The sequence below is a fragment of the Parasteatoda tepidariorum genome, chromosome 10, assembly GCF_982258835.1.
Source record: "Parasteatoda tepidariorum strain Cologne lab strain chromosome 10, Ptep-v5.0, whole genome shotgun sequence".
NCBI classification, from domain to species: Eukaryota; Metazoa; Arthropoda; class Arachnida; order Araneae; family Theridiidae; genus Parasteatoda; species Parasteatoda tepidariorum.
Window position 1 is genome coordinate 102,896,530 of NC_141764.1, and position 22,680 is coordinate 102,919,209.

The following is a 22,680-nucleotide window of genomic DNA, read 5'->3' on the forward strand; positions in this document are numbered from 1 at the left end:
CCCTAATAAACAAATGTTAAAAAATCACGGTATATTAAGAAACAGAATATATTTTTAAAGCTAAATAAATAAAACAAGAATGCCTAAAGAGATAGGTACACAGTTAAAATGTTTAACTCATAGTAAGTGTTAGAAAATTAATGATCTCCAAATATTTTGAAAATAGGGTTTAAGAGCAAGATCATTCACTACAAAGTTTTTGGCGACACTCTTCCGGGAAACATATTTATGAATGATATGAGGTGAATATTTGGAAATAATTAATTTTCTAACAATTAACCGTCAATGACATATTGTTACTTATAACTGTATATTTATCTGTTTAGGGTGATGTAGCCTGTGTCGAATGACATCCTTTCTATTTTACAATCCTTGCCATTTATCTTATTGATGAATGTGTACCACCGGGATACCAAAACGCGTATAAGTTTTATTAAAATTTTTACTATTTTTAAAGTATGAAAAACTGTTTTTTTTTTTTAAATTAAATTTTGAATTTTCTTTACAATTCGATGTGTTCCTACGAAATACTTCATCAAATTGAAATTCCTCTCTCGTCTGGGTCATTGAAATCTAGAATTATTTTTATGAAGGAATTTCATTCTGCATGATTTTTCTTAATGTTCTATAGCATGAAAAATTATGCATGTCAAATTCAGCATAGTATTTCTCTAATTCAAACTTCCTGATAGATACTGCTTCCACCTTCAGTATAGTTGTAATACATGTACTCGGAATTTAATGATTCCTTCACGCTATGTACCGAATTTTTTGTAATAATTGATAGAGGAATTTCCAATTTTTTTTACATCTAAGTTTTTTTTTCTCATTTACAGAATTTCAAAAAATAATTGGATTCTTCGAAGCGACGTCACACGTTGGTATCAGTGCCGACGTGTATCCGAAATCTAACTGTATCCAAGACTGATGGGAATATCCTCCCCAAAAAATTAAATTAAGCCCCAAATTTTGGAAAACACATATATAGTTGCAAATTTTTTATTTAAATAACAACAATCTCATATAGGATCACAATGCAAATCCTTTGTGAATTTCATTGTTAACCGCAGAGATTATAAAGGTATATATAGTAAGGTATTTCCTTTTTTAAAGTTAGTCTGCTATTTCCAGTAGTACTTTGTTATTTCGTTTGATTTTCTTCTTCTGTGCTCTCTGATACTTTTAATTCTTTTATGAATTAATAACTTATTTTATTTCATTGTATATTATTTTCTTCAAATATTCTTCCAGTTGTGACATTATCAACTTGGAGCTGTCGTAACTTGTAATTTTATATTTTGTACTTTTTCATCCTTGATTTTATTTTTATTATTGTAGTAATATTATATATATATATATATATATATATATATATATATATATATATATATATATATATATATATATATATATATATATATATATATATATATATATATATATATATACAGAATAAGAAAATCCAAGAAAAAAAAGTTTATCTGTTCATCAGGTCACATGATTATATCCGCACAAAAAGGAGTGCTTTCTAATATTATATCAAAGCAAAATATATCAATGCAGTAGTGTAAGGAGCACTCAAAAGTTTTGAAACAAAATAGTAATAAATATTAAGTAATAAATATCGGGAAAAAACAGAAAATAAAATGTAAAGAAAAAACAGAACAAGGCACAAAACGAAATCTATAAAGCGAGTAGCAAATTCAAAAGAACTTACATGGATGAGAAACTTTCGGGAATGATTTAAAATATTTTCGTTATAAGATTGCCAGATTAAAACATATGAAAACAGAAGAGAAAATTGAGCTAAAAGCGTCAATAGAGGAATTTTGCTTTATAGCGCTTTCTTACTGCAGTACTGAATCACGTTCGATTTGTTAGTTACCAAGGATTGGCCCGAAAAAAAATGTGTGCAAGGTAATATTATACTGGATATATTAAATAAGTTAATAATTAATAAGGTTGATATTTAAATATACAATTTTAATGATTTTAGAAAACTAACATTTCTTTAAGAAAAAAAAAAAAGAACGAGAGAAAGAAACTTGAATTGCTCGTTTTGCACATATTTTTAGTCACGGATTCGCCCGAAATGTATTTGCACATGTTATATAAATTAACAAAGACGATTTTAGTAAATTTATTTATAACGTACAATAAACTCAATGATTTTGTATAGAATTTAATCACTCTAGTTGGGTATCCATTGTTTTGTATCAAATTCTGTAAGAGTTCGTCTATTTGCTTTTTGGATAAATAAACATTACTGCATATTCTTTTAATTCAATTCATTTGATTGAAAATGGTATTTAAATAGATGTCTTTAGAAACATTAGAATTCCAAATAATTAGTTTATTCTTATTAAAATTAAAATCATTTCTTTTATCGTATAAATCAACAATGCATATATCTTATTCTTTTATAATACCCAAATCCAAAAAAATTAAAATTAATATTATCATCATGATTGCGAAGCATCATTAATTTTTCGAGTAATTATCATTTAGTAAAATTGAATGATCTTAATAATTAAATCATTAATAAATCTAAAAATATATAAATAAACTAATTACTTGGAATTCTAATGTTAATTAGCATTAATGGAGTATTACACGTAGTATTAATGGAATACCACTTCGATGTAAAACTGTTTTTTAGGGTTCATATGCACGAAATTTTTTTAAAATGCGTATGCGTATGATTGATTTATAAACTAATTTTATTTTAAAAATTACTATATGTTTGCATTTTAATCTAACTATTTCGACTTTTAAGTGTATAGTAAAAATAAATCTGATCACTCTTATATTTATTTATATATATTTATATTCATTTATATTTATTTATATTTACTTATATTTATATTTATTTATATTTATTTATATTTATATAATTATCTTTAATTTTACTGAACAGAAAAATAGCAACAACTATTCTAGATCAAAAGTAGTGTAAATTCTTAGTGTTTCACGACAACAAGAGATAATTTTATATTTGTTTAAACCAGTAATTATCTCTCTTAACTACATCACTTATGTGTAAAGCTTTGATCTAAAAACACTAAAATTTTTATTTTTTTAATAAAAATTACTGTTTTTAAAGTGGTGTTTCGATAAGAGTTCCAACACACTAAAAACCACCCATATAGATATTGGTGTAGTGTAGTAACACCCACATTGTTCTTTCTCACTACTTGGTGCAAAGTAGCTGCCAACAGTTTTTAATTACAATGAAATTTATAATTACAGTTAGACAAGATACACAAAAAACTCATTATGCGATATAATATGAAGTAACCTTCATTACTTTTGGATGCATTCATTCTTAAAATTGGTTTGCAAATCATACATATGCAAAACATTGAGAGAATATTAAGACTAATTGAATTAACAGATGAGTAGCGAAAAAAAAAGTTAAACATTATATTTAATGCAGAGATTATTACATTGTTTTCACCGAGACTTAGAAATAAAAAATATAAATAATACACAACTGAAAACAAACTTGCATATATTAACGGCGAACCACCGTTACTGAAGATAACAAAAAGAACCGACGCTGATTCGTAAGCAAATGATATCTAAATTCATTCATAGGTATTTTTCGAAGAGAAAATAATTTATGAATACGCTTGAACATGGTGTAATTTTTTTCCACTTTAAATGTTTAACTATACCCCTTAAATTGTACCTGAAAGCTCTATTTGGAGAAAGTTTTCCTACACACTGATTTTTGAATTGTTCCACATCGAATTCGACGAGATATCCCATCGCAGTTTTTACTGGTACATAATACAATTTAAATAATACGGTTTTTGATTGATATTTCCACGGATTGATCCATCTATTTACGTTGCCAACAAAAACATAATAACTTTTAATATAAAGAAAATATTTAAACTTCTAGTTGTATCGATGTTCTTATATTTTTGTTCTGCCAAGATTGAACTGAACCTACCGTAATCGGTCGCGAAGATATGAGATTAATTTTTAAAAAACTGCGGATAATCAAATGAATTTATTCTTTTAAATTAAATTAATTGTCCTTTGTTTTTCCTTTTTTCATTTAATTTTGGAATTTTTCAAAGACATGTTTAAAACAAAAAATGAATTTTAAAAAACTGCGTAGACGAATTCGTTCTACACAACTCAATGAGTCCTGTTATGATTTTCAAAAAAAATAATAACTTCTTTATAATTTGCTTTGAAGTATAAAAAGCAAAGAAATTATTGTTTCGCGTTCACTTTATTCGAAAAATAAATTTGCTCCACAGCTATTACAAGATCAGCGAATAATTCTGCAATTACTTAAATTAAAAATATATATCTAGAAAAGCGCCCAATAATTGGCATTCGTCTTTTAAGAAGAGAAAAACAATTGATTTCATAGAATTGAAACCATTATTTTCACATTCTCGCTTCCTTCAGTTTCCTCAGTTTTTGAGGATTAAAACTCTTTGTCTTTACGAACTGCTTTTCCGATTCATTAAAAAATTATACCTACTTTTGTTAGAATTTTTTTCGCAGATTGATTTTCCCGGCATTAGCTTTTGAAATCTTTATTTTTTTTCTCCTCTAGCAAAAAGTTATTTTTTTAAGGATTGTTATTAATTTTTTTTATCTGATATAAAAATTAATATACATTTTTCTATCCTTGTTAAAATTTTAAGTATCCCTGTCAATGGGTTGGAAACCAATATTTAAAAGAAGAAAAATGTGAAATGCAATGGAAATCAGTGGTAACATTTCTGAAAAAGGGACTAAAAATATTAAAGTCTGTTTCAGCGCCGGAGGGAATCGGAAGGAACGGAAAGATGATTCTGGGCTTCATCAGGCAATCGAACTGATTTTGAGGTTTTTCATCCTCTTTGATTGTTAGAGAGAATTTAATAGCATCCATTCTTAATATTTTCGCTTAATGCTTATTCAGCAATATGTCGAAGCGAATTCGCTATGATTTAATGTATCGATATTATGATTCAACTGTGAGCCGATGTTTTTAGAATAGTATTTATTTATTTTTAAACATGGTATTACGACTCTAATGGTTAAATTAAACAAAAAAAAAATGGTTCAACTTAAGATGTAGGAAGTTGTGATTCGATATTTAACTGCGAGTCTGTTTTTCGATGATACGGTTCCATTCATTTATACGCAAAATAAATAAATACGGCACTTTTGACTTTCAAAAATGGATTGGAAGCAATATTTTCCACTAAAAATAAAATTGTTGACAAGACTGACTTCATAATTTACTTTGCAATCATATTAATTGTTAATGTCACACATCCTTGCAAACTGAAGTTGAGTCGATTGTTTGAAATAAATAAATTAATTAAATTCTGAACTACGATAATCAAAAACTGAAAAAGCATTCATTGCGTAATAGTTTGAACGTGGGTGAAATATAAGTCAGCCTTTCAGAAATAATTTGTTGCGTAAATTAACCGAATTTATGCATTTCTAGAGATAAAAATAAACTCAAAACGATCTTTAACTTTTCCTTTATTCAATAAATTTAATTTCCTCCTTACACAAATTAAGTTATTTAAATTCACAATAGCAGAGTTATAAAATTTTAATTTTTGTCTAAACTTTCTAGTGCAATTTGAATGTAAAATAATAATTTAGTTAATGGTTAAATTGAGAATTATTAACAAGTATTTCGCATGGGAAGAACATCAAATTTCACAAAATTAGTTCCGGTTTAAAGTTATAATTACATTTAAATGTCAGCTTTCTTTAGTTAGTAGAATTCGTAGGTTACATTTCGCATTCCTTTTTAGGATGAAGTATTTTATTTTATTTTATTTTATTTTATTTTATTTTATTTTATTTTATTTTATTTTATTTTATTTTATTTTATTTTATTTTATTTTATTTTATTTTATTTTACTTTATTTTATAATCAGCTTTGAGCAGCCAAATCATTTTTGGCTTTGCGACTGTCAAACTTCAACTCCCTCTATTTGTAATTTTTAACCCAACCAAGAAGACAAGGGAAGTCAAGGATCAAACATTGGGAACGATCAGCCTTCGTGGAGGACTTTCTGATAAAATCAATCCCCATTTGCTCTATATGGAGAGGAAGACCAAGAAAATCTCCCATGGTTAGCTTGTCGACAAGTTGATAAGTAAAGCTAATTGTAAAATTGTTTTCTAATCTGCATGATATATTTTGAGTTAACTGCAATCATTCTGTGTAATTATAAATTATTTTATTTTGTGACCAGAGTTGAAAAACCAACGCATTTATGGGTCTACCACTATGAATGTAAGGCTCACCTTACATTGACAGTCGTAAGCCTGGTAGTTGTGAACCACACTCGTAAGTCCTGTAGTTTTGAACCCTACCAGGAAGACAAGGGAATTCTTGATTAAGCATTGGGACAAATATATCTTTAATAAGGATTTTCTTACCACATGGAACAGAAAAAGGCGAAACCCTTCGAAGGTTTACCCGATGGCAAGGGTATTCTGGTTACCACGGATGATATTTTAAGTTATATTACGTCTACCACCGAGGTCAGTGTTGTCATTGCAAACCAGGAGCAGAATTCGCATCGATCAGCGATCACTAGGATTTGAACCTTTATCAATTCTTTCGTATGTGATTGCTCTATCTTATGAGCCATCACGACTCTTTGAGTTTTTTTCCCCATATGCATTTTTTTATCGAAATAAAAAATCGTAAAAGCATTTAAAAGAATAGTTTTCAATAAATTTTTTACGCTGAATTGAATGCAGCTAATCACAAGTCTAAAGAACTAACCATTGTAAAGAACTATTTGTGATTAAGGCTTTATCTGTTGAAGTACAGTTTTCAATTTTTGCTTACTTATGCATCTAAAAAGGCTATTTATACATCGTTATCTAGGCAAGAAAAATAATGGAATGATGAAAATAATGGAAAGGAAAAACGGACACACCTGCCATGCAGCAACCTGTGACGTTGGAATTCAGTGGCGTTGTAATCGTGTTTATGTAGAAGTGCCTGATTTGCTCGCTGAAACTTGTAGAGTAAGGATGTTTCGAATAATCGTAGCTTAGCCCAATCCTTCCAATCTTGAATTTTTCTGTATAGCTCCCATTGTTAATATGGCCAGTGCTAAAAGTTGGAGGAATGTTGAAAGACTTGAGGCGGGCTTTGAATCTTGCTGTAGGGACCTCGAAGTTTGGAGAAACGTGGTATCAACTCTGTGGAAACAGTTCACAGACACAGGAGCAGTGATTCGCCTACCTGGTCAAGGCCGCATAAAGGCAACAGCGTTGACTCAAGACTGTTATTTGAGACTTTTAGTTAAAAAGAAACAGGTTCGACACAACTGTCTCGCAACCTGTATAATGCAATAGAAACATCCGATTTACGCATAACAGTCATCCAGAGATTTAATGCAGGTACGCCATGTTCCCTGTAGTCTGCATCTCTTTTACTGTGAATCTCAAAAAGGAGCATCTAATATGGTGCCACACGTTTTGGACAGAGGAGGTTAAGGGTTCTCTTGAGTAATAAGTCGCTACTCAGTGCGGACAGCGACTTGACCCTTGTTCTCACCTGAAGAGAACCAGGAAGTCCTTCCTCTAATAGTGTCAAAAAAGACCACTTTGGTTGAAGTGGTCTGGACAAGCAGCATTGCAGACGGACTTATTCATATGCTTGATTTGCAGGAGGACTAATTCATGTGCAAATATTCACGATTTGGATAGAGGTACTCTGATAGATCCGCGGTACCAGGATGAGATCCTTACATGTTATGTGAGATTTTTTAGTTCAGCATATGGACCAAATTTCATCTTTATAGACGATAACATCTGTCTACACAGAACTCAGATGGTGAAGGAATACCTCCAATTGGAGGACATCCAATGATTGGATTGGCCTGAGATGTCTCCTGACTTTAATTCATCGAACACGTATGGGATGCCCTTAGATAGCTGGATGACTAGCTCCAACGACCATCGATGAGCGTTAATACAAGAGTGGGTGCGGTTGCCACAAGGATAGCGACCCTATTAAATAATTTCAAGCGTAGATGCGAAAAATGTGAAGTTATTAGAGGCGATCACACACCCTATAAAATATGTTTTTCTCTGATTGACTGGGTGTCGGTCAGACTAATTCCATTATTTAAGGTACAGGTTGTGCCCATTTTTGATTTTAAATATATTGGTTTCATATCGGATGATATTTTGACCGGGTCTGGTTTCATTTGCTTTGTTAGATTTTTTTATCACACACAAAAAACATTTGTCCCTTAAATTGATTTAAGCAGTGTATATTGATTTAACTTTGTTATTTAAATTAGCTCAACGAGGTACATTTCTATTCTTTTGTACGGGAATTCCAATAATTCCTCTGTTGCCTTTTCTGATAGCAAAAATGCATTATTTTCGAGATTTTCTTCTAAATATGCCATACTACTCGTATTACAGTTCTATAAATACTGTCTTTCTATTGAAGTTCGCAAAATTATTATAGATTGTGTTACAGACAGGATAATTTTCATTGCATTTGACCAAAAAAGAAAAGCTTAAGAAAAAGAGAAAATAATAGTATAAAACACAGCCACAAATAGTATAAAAAACATATAATTCCATTTAATTATCTTTTGAAATTACATATTCACATATAACAGTTTTGAATTTACGTATAACTTACTATTTGGAAAACGACCTATTGAAAGAAATTTCATTTATCATAGTATTTTTAAATTGATTAAAAAAATTTTTTTTATAAATTACGAGTAGTTAAAAAAAAAATCATGAAAAATGCGCGGAATATATTAACGATTAGTCCTGTTACCAGATCAAATCATCGCTCTCTCTCCATGCATACAAAAAAAATCTTAGATTTCAAAAGAAATATTTAGGGAAAAACCAAGTTAATAAAATACTACTTTTTAAACTACAAAGTCAGTGTCAATCACATGGGAATTCCAGCAGTACAGAATGAAATAAAATAAAAAGTTGTAGAAACCTAAAAAGAAATCTAATATCCTTTTTTCGTTTTCGCTTAGTGGAGCAAGCTAAAAAATGTAATACTTATTGTCTCTTATTTATTTTTTTTCGGTTGGATAGCGTTTTTCTCATATTATTTTTTTATTAATTATATTACGTGTAATTTTTTACATTAACTGTAACTCTTATCCATATTTCATATATTTTTAAAAATTTTATGTGTGTTTTATTTACAAAACCATACAGCCCAATGGCTATTACTGAAAAAAAAAATTTTTTGCTCAAAACGATTTCTACACTTTTAACAACTATTTCTAAACGCAAGCTATGCAATGAATTTTTCAATGTTAGTGATATTTATTATAAGTGATATTTTTACAGTAAACCGTTTAAGAAATAGGGTCAGAAATTTTATTTTGTAATTGATTATGTAAAAATTGAAAACATTCAAATAAACTGAGACTTGCAACAAAATTAGATTTTTTTAAGCCTATAAATGTTCATAGTAATATAAATAAGGAACATTTAGCGAGTAATATCTAATTGCAATTTTGATATGATATTATGTATTGGTTTATTTAATTGATACTTTTTATTTTATCTTTTCAACGGCGTTAACCCAGTTAACCCAGTTTGGGGGTTACAGCTCATTTCCGTAGGCTTGTCATTTTGAACCTTACCCAGAAGGACCCCTGGATCAACCATCCCGACGCACTAGCCCATGATCCGTCTACCACTGAGGAAATGTTAAGTGGGTCTGCAGTGTCCGGGAGCAAAATTCGAATCTACCAGTCATCGCTCGATTCACTTCATTGAGAGATGAGCGTTCTTTCCCCTGAGCCACCACGCCATTTTATTAAAGCATTATATTTTTCATTTTTGACCTATCACAGACCTATTTAATATGTTTTTATTTTATAACCGTCGTTGAACAGCCGACCCAATTTCATGGGTTTACGACTACTTACGTTCAACTCCGTAGCCTTGTAATTTTGAACCAATCCAGAAGACAAGGAAACTCCTGGATCAGTACCCCCAGAGGTATTGATTTGTTGTGGAAACATGGAGGACTTTGAGACTCGACAGATTTAACGTGCATCAGTCACCATTTACTACACGGGGAGTCTTCGGCCGGCGAGGATCGAACCCACGACCTCTTGGATATGGGCCCAGCGCCCTACCGACCAGGCTATCCCGGCCCTCCCTATTTAATATAAGTGATATAAAAGATATAACCTTTCGCATACATCTGCTTTTTGAATTAAAATCATGTTTACCGATTACGCCGGAGAAAATGCACCACCAATTGATGATGTGGCTTACATATCATTGATAAATAGTAATTAAGGAGCTAACTAAAATTAGCTGCGAATAATTGGGCATTATGATTTTTCTTCATTATGATTGATGAGGTCAGAATCATTTCCTAATTAAATCAAAACGGAAATAATAAAGAAACCTGTTTTAAAAGTGAAGTTTAATAAAACTAACTGAAATTTGCCTCTCGCTCTCTCTCTCTCTCTCGATATAAACTACAGTCACTATGTTGAATTTACTAAGGAGTGAGTTTTTCACATTTAAAGTCAATTTTTTGATTAAAAAAAAAATTATAAAACAAATTTTTCAAGCTTCAATGCAGAAAGTTAATTTTTAACCCTTTCCCCTTTGCTATCTTTTGTTTAAACTTAGACACTACAAAAAAAAGAAAAAAAGCATACAGTAATGAACAAAATACACTGAAGAGCCAAAAAAACTGGTATACCTGCGTAAAATCGTGTAGGGCCCCCGCGAGCACGCAGAAGTGCCGCAACACGACGTGGCATGGATTCGATCAATGTGTGAAGTAGATAATTGACCCCATGAATCCTGCAGGGCTGTCCATAAAGATGTGGTAGTAAGAGGGGATGGAGATATCTTCTGAACATCACGTTGCAAGGCATCCCAAATATGTTCATGTCTGGGGATTTTGGTGGCCAGCGGAAGTGTCTAAATGCAGAAAAGTGCTCTTTGATCCACTCCCATACATGAACATTATTGAACATATATATATATATATATATATATATATATATATATATATATATATATATATATATATATATATGCGTATTATTTTTTATATTTATATTATTTTATGATTTCAGTACAAGATTCTTCATAAATTGCCAAAATAAACTTTGCGTCACATTTTTACAAATACTGTATCAATAATTTATACAAAATGATTTATTTTTTATAATTTTTGTCTAATAATTCTGCCTAATAATTTTTAATACTTAACTAGTCTTTTTATGGGGAAAAAATGCATTTTTCTGTATAATTTTTTTCCGGCTATAACACGTATTTTTATTTTGTTAAATAAACTAAATTGCTGGAATAATTAATAATTCAAATAAGAAAAATTAAGAAAAATGAAAAACAGAAATTATTTTATTATCAAAAGACTTGTTAGGAAATTTTTTTTTTTTTCAGAACATTGTTGTGAACAATATTTTGAATATTGCAAATATATCAAGTTTGCAACTTATACTTTTGTAGAAGTGATAAAAAGGATTTTATTTCCATGTGCAAATGCTTCAATATAGTTTTTTCTTACATTCGGAAGTTGATAGGAATTTATGAGATTAATATTTCACTCTACGGAATATCCGAGTGAAGCCACTTACACAACATTTTGAAATGGACACTTTTTATTATGACCATGAGATACTACTCTATGAGAAGTACAAGAATGTGTGGGTGTTTTCTTTTTTCATTTATGTTCTACTTTCGCATAAAATTACATTTTCAAAAAATTGTAAAAAAAAAAGGGATTACATCACGTTTTAAATATTCTAGATTTCTTTTCCCTGCTGAATGGTACTGTCGCATTAAGCCAGCCATAGTCAGTCTGACAGAATCACTGGTAGCTATATTTTATAACACTCCGAATAAAAATTTCTGGAAGATTAGTTATGGTACCTCAACTATCAACGATAGACACATGAAGACTATAGCATAACAGAGAAATATAATAAAAATTTTATTAGCAATTTCTGTTCTTGTATCTGGTCCATTCACTTAATTGGCAAAAAATTCTAAATATGTTCCTTATCTTCCTTGACTTTTTAAACTCCCGAAAGTTTCTCAGAGCAATAAAATCAAATTATTATTTTTGTTTCTATGAAAATATTTAAATAGGAAAAAAGGCGTTTTTTTCATCATTTCTATGTATACCCAATTTTATCAGATAATGATGAACAATACCGAGTCTTAGCATACTTCCATAGAATAACCAATTTACACTAAAAAAAATACAGCTTTTTTTGTTCTTTAAAAATGTTTTATTTTTTAAGCTAAAGATCGATCTGATTTCATGTAAATAAAAATTTAAGCGATTCTGTTTATGAAATTGATTATGAAAAGAAAATTTAAGGATCCGGTTTTGTGCACTATTGCCGTATTTATAAACTTTTATGTAATCAAAATTTCGTACGAAATTTTCGAAAACTTTTCATTCAAAATTTTAGTTTTTGCAATAATTGCCCATTAATGGTCCCTTCATTAATAGAGAATGGAATTGCATTGAAAATAATTTTCGTTATAATTAATGACAGTTTTAACTAATTAAAAAAGTTTGCCTTATTCTCTTTAGCGTTTACTTTGCATTTCTTTATGAAACATAATTTTTCGAAGATCTTTTCTAATGAAACAAACTTTCTAATTTTGATTAATAACTACTTTTTAATAGCAAATAAAGAATTAAATTTGGTCTTGTAGAAAAAATATATAATTAAAAATAATTAAATTGAAAATAATTAATTGAAAAATACTGCTTTCTTATCTTTTAGCAACGCTAAATAGCCGCCACCTTTTCCTTATTTCGCTTAACATTTTATTTTTATTTTTTAATGATTCAAGAATAACGCTTTAATTTTTTATTCATGGTTTAATAAAATCACTTTAAAGTTATCTTAACTAGTATAAAAAGAATTAATTTAAACAGCTTGATATTTATTTGAATGTCAAGTTATGAAATTCATAAATGATTCTCTGTCTAATCGACTATTAATAGTTATTTTACTACCACTCGAGAATATCTGCAATGAAGAGCAAAAGAAAAAGGAAAGAAAACAGATATGTATTTAAATATATATTCTGTTCACTTGTGCATGAGCAATTAAAAATGTGTTAAATAAACTAATTGAAGAAAAGATTTATGCTATTACTTTTTCGCAATTAATTCAAAATACTTTTCGAAAATTAAATAAAGAAAAGTATCTATTCAGTGTATTTTTCATAATTAACCAAACGCACTAAAATAGCTTAAACCTAAGTGAGATTAGCAGATTAATCCCACTTTAGAATTTTAAAAATTACCTTAGGAATATATGAAGTTAGAAACACTGTTTCTAAATCAAGACCTATCAATATATGGGTGATTCTCACGAAAAATGACAATTTGGACCAAAAAATTTCTTCAAATTTAAAGTCTTCAAAATAATCTAAAATTTTTTTTATACTTCTATAGCTACACTTATTAATATCTTACAGACAGCAGTGTAGTTTATTGACATTTGCTCAAGAAAAAAAATAAAATAGAAATTCGCCAAATCTTGAATGCCAGGAAAATGACATATTACCTTAGAAGTTTAAAAAACACTCATTTTAAGTTAATAGTAAGTAACTCAACTTAAGCCTTTATGTTAGATGGACCATAAATAGCTTAAATTAATTCTTTTTATCCACTGTAGAAAGAAACAAAATTTTTTTTGTTGCTGATATGTGCAGAATAAAATTACGTACAATAATCAATCATTAAATAAAAAATAACTTTGATTACATCCAAGCATATTACAATCATACATAAACTTGGTATTAGGTTAATATTTGCTTTCCCCCTTTACAGTATTAGCAGTTAAAAAGAATTTCTGGTGACACTTCAATGTCCTGGCATTCATAAGCCAGGAAAATGACAGCCAGGATAATGACAAATTCGCCATTTTATAGCATATAACTTTACTTTAATTTAATATTTTAGCCGAAGACGTTTATATTCTGCAGAAAACAGCAGTATTTCTTAAAATAACTCAGATAAATATATGTAGTTTTTGTTATTAATGATTTCAAGAAGCCAGGAAAATGACAGCATAAAAACCTACTCACCTTTAAAATTTTTTGAAATAGATTTTGAGCCGGAAAATTAGTTCTTTATTCATGCAACAAGACATGTTCAGATAGGAGGGTATCTAATCAATCTATTAACATAAGATATTGATTCCTGGAGCTATCTGTTTTAGTTATAAATCACTAAATAAAAGTAGCCAGGATAATGACAGATTTTCATGGGACAAACAAATTATTGACTGAAAAAATTATTTTAAACGAAGTTTTAGTACACAATACCCTCTGCGTATATTCTAGAAATGCTTACATAGGATAAGATAAAAAAAAATTAGATTTTGAAAAATGTATGGGAAGTTTTGAAGCTAGTTATTATTGGAAATATTGTTTGGGACATGCCAGGAAAATGACATTTTGATATTCAATTAAATTTTTTAAGTATACAAAACAGTCAATGCTAGTGCAGAGTCATTTTAAAATGCTAACAGCAATGCTATTTATAAATTTTTTTTAAAAAAAAATGTTCTTTTAGCATTATAGTATTAGATTTTGAGGCAAGGGACAGTGAATGTCATGAGAATCACCCATATATTTTTAATCAATGTTTTTAAAACTTTATATTATTTTATATATATATAATAAAATTTCAACTAAGATTTATATAGATAAGAACATTTAAAATACTTTTTTGTTACAAAAATGTTGTTTAATGTATGATAAAAAAATCTTTCAAATATATTCACGTATTTTATATAAACACAAGTCACTATGTTCTGAATGATGTTAATATTAAAATCATACGTAATTTCATCGTATTTTCCCTTTGAGATTAGAAATATATATGAATCGGATTGAATCTCTGAGTCTGCAACAAATTGAACTCCATCCAATTCTTGAAACCATTGCAACGGCGAAAAGTTTTCTTCAACACAAAGTTTTATAAAAAAAATTCCGTGCCTCCCAATAGTGGTCGTAAATAGAAGAGGTCGTTACACAAAGGTGGTCTCTCCTGAAGGTTTCACTGTATTTTGTATGTTTTCTTTCAAGAAAAAGAATATTGCGTATATTTTATTACTGTACATTCAGACACTAACAATGATTTAAAAAAAACTATACATTTCAGCATATTTAATAGCAGTCATAACTTTAAATAAATTTTCGAATGAATTTAGCTTAACGTGAATAAATCGACCCGTCCAGTGTTCAAGTATACTCTCGGGTTTACTTTCGTTGGTGCTGCGTAGGCGCAATATTTAACCCCCCAACCTGAGAGTGAGTGGAAAGTAAATTCATAATTTTAAACATCAATTTTATGATTACTGGATTCTTTAGAAACAAATACCCCAATTTTAACTACAAGCTTTAATATTTTGTTTCGTTGTAATCGCAAAAAGGAACTTTGGTCTCAGATTATTTAAAATGGAGACGTTTCGAAAACATTTCCTCCAGAATAACTTATGATCTAGTAAACAGTTTTTGAATTGTTAGGTATTCCAATTTTTACAACATTTTGAAGAACGTATTCGTGTAAGGTAAAATATAACACTTGAATGAAATCTGTCTTATGGTTTTATTAGGAATCAAATGTTGTTGTTGTCGTTTGACAAGAGTAGAAAAGTACAACTTAAATGGGACCAAAGGCATGGATAATAATAAAATCAAATAAAATTTTCTAAAGAATTATTCGACTTATTGAATCTATGTATTTTGCCATACAAAAATACCTTCCTTAAAATGAAGTAAAAATTTGTAATTCTTACAATTCAAAATATTTTCAACTATTATTAAATAAAATTATAAAAAACAATAAATAATTATAAAAATTATTTTTTGCATGGAATTTGCTTTATATAAGCGAATTAAATTATTACGTACAAAAAGCGAAATGCACAAAAAAGAACATTTAGGGGCCCCAAATTTCGACCACTCTCCTGACCACCAAACTATTAGGACCCTATTTCCCCGATTGCAGTTGCCTACTATATGGCGAGAGTAAGGAATCGAATCCGCTAAAAAAATTTCCGTTTACTCAGAGAAAGTACGTTTTTGTGCCTGCCGAACTAAAAACGTTATGCTACCTCACATCGTCCACATCATGTTGACCACATCGATAAAAAGAAATAAAAAATACACGTTGTCTTTTTGCATAACTCCAGAATCAGGGTGGATACTCTTTATATATTTCTCTGTGATTAAACTATAATATATATATATATATATATATATATATATATATATATATATATATATATATATATATATATATATATATATATATATATATATATATATATATATATATATATATATATATATATATATACATATTATAGTTCCGTTTACTCAGAGTTTTCATTCAATTATTTCTTCATTCCGTTTACTCCGTTTACTCTTTTGTATATATATACACATATATATATATATATATATATATATATATATATATATATATATATATATATATATATATATATATATATATATATATATATATATATATATATATATATATATATATATATATATATATATATGCTCTTTTATATGAAAAAAAGGGCAAATATTGCCATAAAAACATACGGACTATACTTTCAGTACTATTTTCTAGTATCTCCTTTAATAATGAGAGGAGAGAAAAAGGCACAGACGCACAGAAAGAAAATTACAAACAAGTTGCAGTAAGGAACAATTGGCCTAAACCAATATTTTCATTGCTGTAACATGTTAAGGATATTCTTTTGACATCTTCATTATAGAAACAAAACTAGTGTGTGTCTAATGTAACGACTCAGGTAATGACTAATATAGTGTCTATTGAAATAAATAATGTAATATCGATCCAATGTAATAACAAACGTGATGTCTGTGTTACATGACAATACTTGTACTTCACGTTATCTCGCTTTATTCACATTCATTCTATAGTGTAAATCCTAATTCAATATTAATTGGATGTTATAGACACAAGTGGTGGTTGTCAGGCAGTATGGGACGGATTCCTGTGCTGGCCATCTACTCCCTCCAATTCTCTTGTCCGGCTGCCCTGTCCGGCAGAGAAAGGAATCGACACAACAAGTAAGTCCAGCATTACATTACTATTCAAAGTATGAAATTTCTAAACTCGCACGACATTTTGTCATATAAGATATGAACGTGGTTTTTTGAACAATAACGATTTTTCGATAGATAAAATAGTTCGCTAGATTATTTCTTCATTATGTTTAATGAATAGTTTATTCTTTCTTTCCTAGAATCAATAATTAATTCGCTTATTTGTCTTCTGATCTTTTCTTATTCTTTTTTTAATTCCTTCCTTCGCCTCAACTAAATAATTCTAAATAAATCAATTTAAAAGCTTTTAGAGATTTGAGGAACCGACAATAAATTAGAAACGGAAAATAGTGTTTTTGAACACTCCATATAATGAAATAAAACTTTTGCAGGTATTTAAAATTAATAACAAAATTATTACTTTAAATGTTGAGAAAAAGTTTATTAAAACTGCTCAATATATAATTAATTAAAATAAATCTTTTATACTGCATTTGCGCTTGAAAAATTAATTTTTTTCTTAATTGTGTAATGAATCGTATTGGGCAACTCTTAAAAAAGTCAGATTCCAATTTCTCAAACATTTAAAAAGTTTCAAGCAATTTTCTAAATAGTTTTCATATGTTTTTTCAAAGAAGACTGAAAATGATAAATGGTTTTCAGCAAACTTTATTTTGTACTATTAAACAAGATTTATTAAAAATAATACCGGCATTGTTGGGGATCATCTCGTAGGTTTTCTTTCCTTATATAATCATATTTCAGTGTATAAACATTCACTGTAAATATTATTTGTTAATTAATTTTGTCTTACGATTCAAAATATTGTTTGTAGAAAACCCCTTGCTTTCTTTTAAAAAGTAGACAAAATACTAAGAAAAGTGGTCAAAACTTTTTAAATTTTTAATATACACTCATGGACAAAAGAATTACCTCACCAAGAAGGAGTCGTCAAAATGAAACGAAATTTTACATACGTATTGACTATTTTGGTATAAGTAAATGATTAGAAAATCAAAGATTATCGTTTTTCTTTGATTTTCTAATCATTTACTTATATCAAAGTAGTCATTACGTATGTAAAATTTCGTTTCATTTTGACGACTCCTTCTTGGTGAGGTAATTTTTTTGTCCATGAGTGTATTCAAATCGGACTTTTTTAAATAGTGTCAAATATGATTTGCTACAAAATTACGAAATAAAATTGTGATATTTTTCAACTCATGTGCAGTATTAAAAAACTATTTTTATTACTTATATATTGCACATTTTTCAAAAAAAAATTTTCAATTTTAAAGCTAAAGTTTTGATATTAATTTTTAACTGCTCTAAAAATTTTGTTTCATTTCATTGAATATTTTTTAAATTGTAGCCAAAAGACCAAAGACAAAAAAAAAATTTTGTTTTTATTAAAATGTCCATATCTCCATAAGTATTTAAACTAGGCATACAACATTTTGTGCAATAACTGCATTTAAAAATCGAAATAATTGCTACAAATAACAAATTCATTTTTTTTGCATAGAGTGCTCAGAAACACTATTTCCCTCTCAAACTTCTAAAAGCTTTTTAACTTCATTGATCTGTAGGAGAAATCGCATGTTGCACTTTCTGCAGTTATAGAGTGATTCTTTAAGTATTTCTTGGGATATATGGAAAAAAAATGCATTAGTATAGAAGTGTTTCTATTATTTAGTCCATCCCCTGTATACATTATTATTGGAATTAGTATACCCCGTCTTTAATTCAGGGATTCTGAGAAGGGAATGCAGATATTAAGAAAATCCCTAACGTAATCAAACGTCATCCAAAAGGGAAAATTTAACCATCTTGATTAGTTTAAATCATAGGTTCCCAAAGTGGTCCAGATGGACCCCCAGGGGTTCATAGGAGACCACACAGGGGTCCACCCAGACGCGAAATGAAAACAGGGGTTCGCAAGTTGTAAGAGGGGGTCCACGAAAAATTTTCTGGTTTTCATAATAAAGAACAAAAATTTTGGCTTGGATTTACTTATCAACGTTGGCAGGTAGCATCATTCACTAGGTAGGTACAGGTTGCGTACTAAACAGATTTGTTCAGGAAATTGAATGACGTTAACTTGCAGTTACTAGGGGACAGCCTTAATTTAATAAAAACAAAGGGTGTAAAATCGGATTTTCTTGGTAAATTGAAATTAATGAAGGAAAATATTAGTCGGCGCGAATTTTCCCAGTTTCCGCACATGTCACAGATAGAATGTCTTGATGAGGATATTCAGACAAACGCTCAACATTTAAATACCCTGCATGATGACTTCAAAAATAGATTTGAAGATATTCTGACGAAGGAAATACCACCATGGATCATAACCCCATTTGATGAAACGGAAGAGGCGAATGTGGTATTACAAGAGGAGCTACTTGAGCTCAGCACCAACAAGGAACTAAAGGTAAAATTTAAAAAAGGCTATCAAACATTTTGGCTGCAGGCAGAAATCGACGAAAAATATCCTGGGCTGTAGGAAATTACGAGAAAATTTTTGATAGCGTTTCCCTCGTCATATCTTGTCGAAAGAAGTTTTAGTGCCGTTACCAACCTGTCAACAAAATAAAAGAAGCAGATTGAACATCACCGAACGGGGAGATTTGAGATTACTTCTTACAAAACTGAAGCCAAATATTGATAATTTGCTGTCAATTTATCAAGTACATCAGTCTCATTAAAAGTATGACTACTTTTTATTGTTGATTTACATTTCAGAGTTCATTGTTGATTTTTTGTAAATTGTTTGTAATAATAAATGTTTATAATTTTGTATAACCACAAGTATTATTTTAATAAATAGGACACTAGAAAATGTGCTACTTTTTTTTTCTTCTTAACACCCCCAATTTAGGATGATATTTTTTAGGAGGTTTGGGAATACAGTAGAAATGTAGCAGCAGGGGGTCTACCGAAAATAGTAAAACTTTAAAAGTGGTCCTAGAGAAAAAAAAGTTTGGGAACCTCTGGTTTAGATGACGCCATAGAAGCTATGGGGAATTTTCGCCTTTTCTTTAATGACAATTTTTCCAAATATTTATTACCCATAACCTTCAGAAAATAATATTTTAATTAGTATTGACTTTTTATGGCTCTTTGGGAAAAAACGATTTCTGCGTTTAGAAATTCACAAGAGAATCTATTTTTAGCTATAGATTAATATTGAAAGATTCGTTGTTGCTGTTGTAGTTCATTTACGTCACACTAGAGCTGCACAATGACCTATTGGCGACTGTCTGGGAAACATCCCTGAGAATGATCAACGTATTCGTGAAAGATTCGTATCAGAAAGTTTATAAATTCATTCCCATCCCGCTTAAGACACGGTTCCCAGCAGATCACTGAAGTCAAACATCACTGACTGCGGTCAGAGTGCGGGTGGGTGACCACTTGGATCAGTCTGCGTAGGGACCGAGGGTGTGTGGTATTGGTCCTCGTTAAACTGTTCTACCATAAAGTGCTCGACTTCGCGTGCAGCTCGTCGGGCTACCGAAGCGGGGGTGCCATCCCTTCTGCAGAGGATCAAAATTGTGTTGGCATGTCTTCGGATCATCGTCAGGGATGTTTCCCAGACCGTCGCCAATAGCCCATTATGCAGATCTGGTGCGACGTAAGTGAACGAATCAATCAATCAATATTACATTCCATATCTCAGGAGAAAAAAAAATTTGCCTTTTGTTTGGATTAAATTCAGAACATAAGAAAACAATTCTTGCAATGCCTTTCCCCAGAATTTCTAGTGATATCCATTACAAAATGCATATAAATTTTCAAACGGAACACTTAAGAAAACAAAATTAATTTACAAATAAATTCAAAGAAAACTTGACGTAAACAGAAGCAATCAAACCTATTATATTAAAGTATAAAACAATCTGTCTTTAAATGAATATGTTTTACATGAGGTTGACCTAAAAAGTATTAATCTGTATTATGCTAAAATAAAGAGTTAGACGTCCAAAACGTTTTCAGTAAAGTTCATCGAAAGTTCGCTTTTATTTGATCAATACTATCCTTAATTGCACAGTTCATAAATTTGATAATTATAAACATTTCAAAAACAAAAGCAAAAACACATTTATAGAAATTCCTTACACATAAAGTTTTATGTGAAAATTGTATGAAAATTAATAATAGACGCATCTGTATCGTGACTCTAGAATTTAAAATTTTAGTATATTGAAAAACTTTTTACTGGACACTTGAGTCCCCAAGAAGAGAAAAACAGGACTGCATCTCCAATATTTTTACAAAAGATTCTATTTATTTTATTCAAAAAAGTTTTTTTCTTTCATTAGTTTATGGTTTAACCACAAACACACAACAACCATTGCCTTATATTGCCTACATTAATATATAAATTAGTATTAATACATATTTTTAATACATAAATTATTGCCTTATATTAATTTATAAATTAGTAAACACTTTATAATTCTAAAATGTCAAGGGGGGGATCTGTCACCAAAAAGGGATTCATAAGAACTGTGTATGTAACATTTTATCATCTTTCCTTTTTTTTATTTCCTTAATTTTTTAAATCTTTTCTTATTTTTCTCTTTCTTCTATTTTACTTTTAAAACTCAACATGTTCATGGCTTAGCTTTAATTGTCCTGCTGTACAATATTTTCTAATCTTTGAGTCATGTACAGTTTCTGTTTAATATGGGTATGGCTATTACTTTTATCTATTTCCTAGTTTACATCAGACATCTTTTGAATAATGCTATAAGGGCTACTAAAAGTTTTTGCGCGTTTTCTAGTAATAGGGTATTTAAATTCTTCGTACATGACAGGGTCACCCAGGGGAGGGGAGAAATTTCTATTTTGCCGAATGAAATTTCGAATTTAGCCAAATCATTAATAAGTTTGTACTTTATTAGCTTTAATAAAAAATTTATTTTGTAGCAAATATTTTCACACTATGCTAATTTACTTTTTCCACTCATATACTATTGATTTAACTACTTAATTATTCTATTCAATGAACTGCGTCATTGGGCAAGGCAGTGAACTGTTGTGAAAACTGGGATTCGATCCCCAGTGGTTGCTTGAAGTCCACCCAGCTTCCTAGACAGTAATTCATGGTAGCAGAATTAAAGGCCTTATAAATGGAAATTTAAACAAATTAAGACGTTCATAATTCCAATTGTGTTCTCAGAATCAAATAAGAGAAAATAAATGTTCGTAAACATGTGCAAGTAAAATTTGCCGAACAGTTTAGCAGGTCACAGCAACCTTCCTACCCCTGATGTCACCTGCTGAAAAGTTTATATCCACAAACCTAGAATCGTAATAAACTTGTTTTGTCCTTTCTACTGCTGCATTTCTAACTTCTTCGATCGAAGAAGAAATATCCTCTTTTAAAGGATTTTCATATGCCTTTTAATAAATATGCCGTAGGAAATTTCGGAACTGAGAAGTTAAATCGTATTCCTTTACGACTTCTTTTAATAGTTTAGGCCACTGTATTTTGGAAGAATTTTCATAAATTATCATTACTTTAAACTTATTGTTTATCCCAGTCTCTCTACTTCTCTATTA

The 22,680-nt window shown here is 29.5% G+C and overlaps 1 protein-coding gene across 1 annotated transcript in view; it reads left to right on the forward strand.

The window, feature by feature from the left end:
* LOC107442144 (PDF receptor) overlaps positions 1-22,680 on the forward strand; it is a 132,796-nt gene that overhangs the window by 41,216 nt on the left and 68,900 nt on the right. Inside the window, exon 2 of the mRNA XM_071184360.2 lies at positions 17,023-17,136. Coding sequence (XP_071040461.1) covers positions 17,023-17,136 — 114 coding nt within the window. The remainder of the gene's footprint in view (positions 1-17,022; positions 17,137-22,680) is intronic.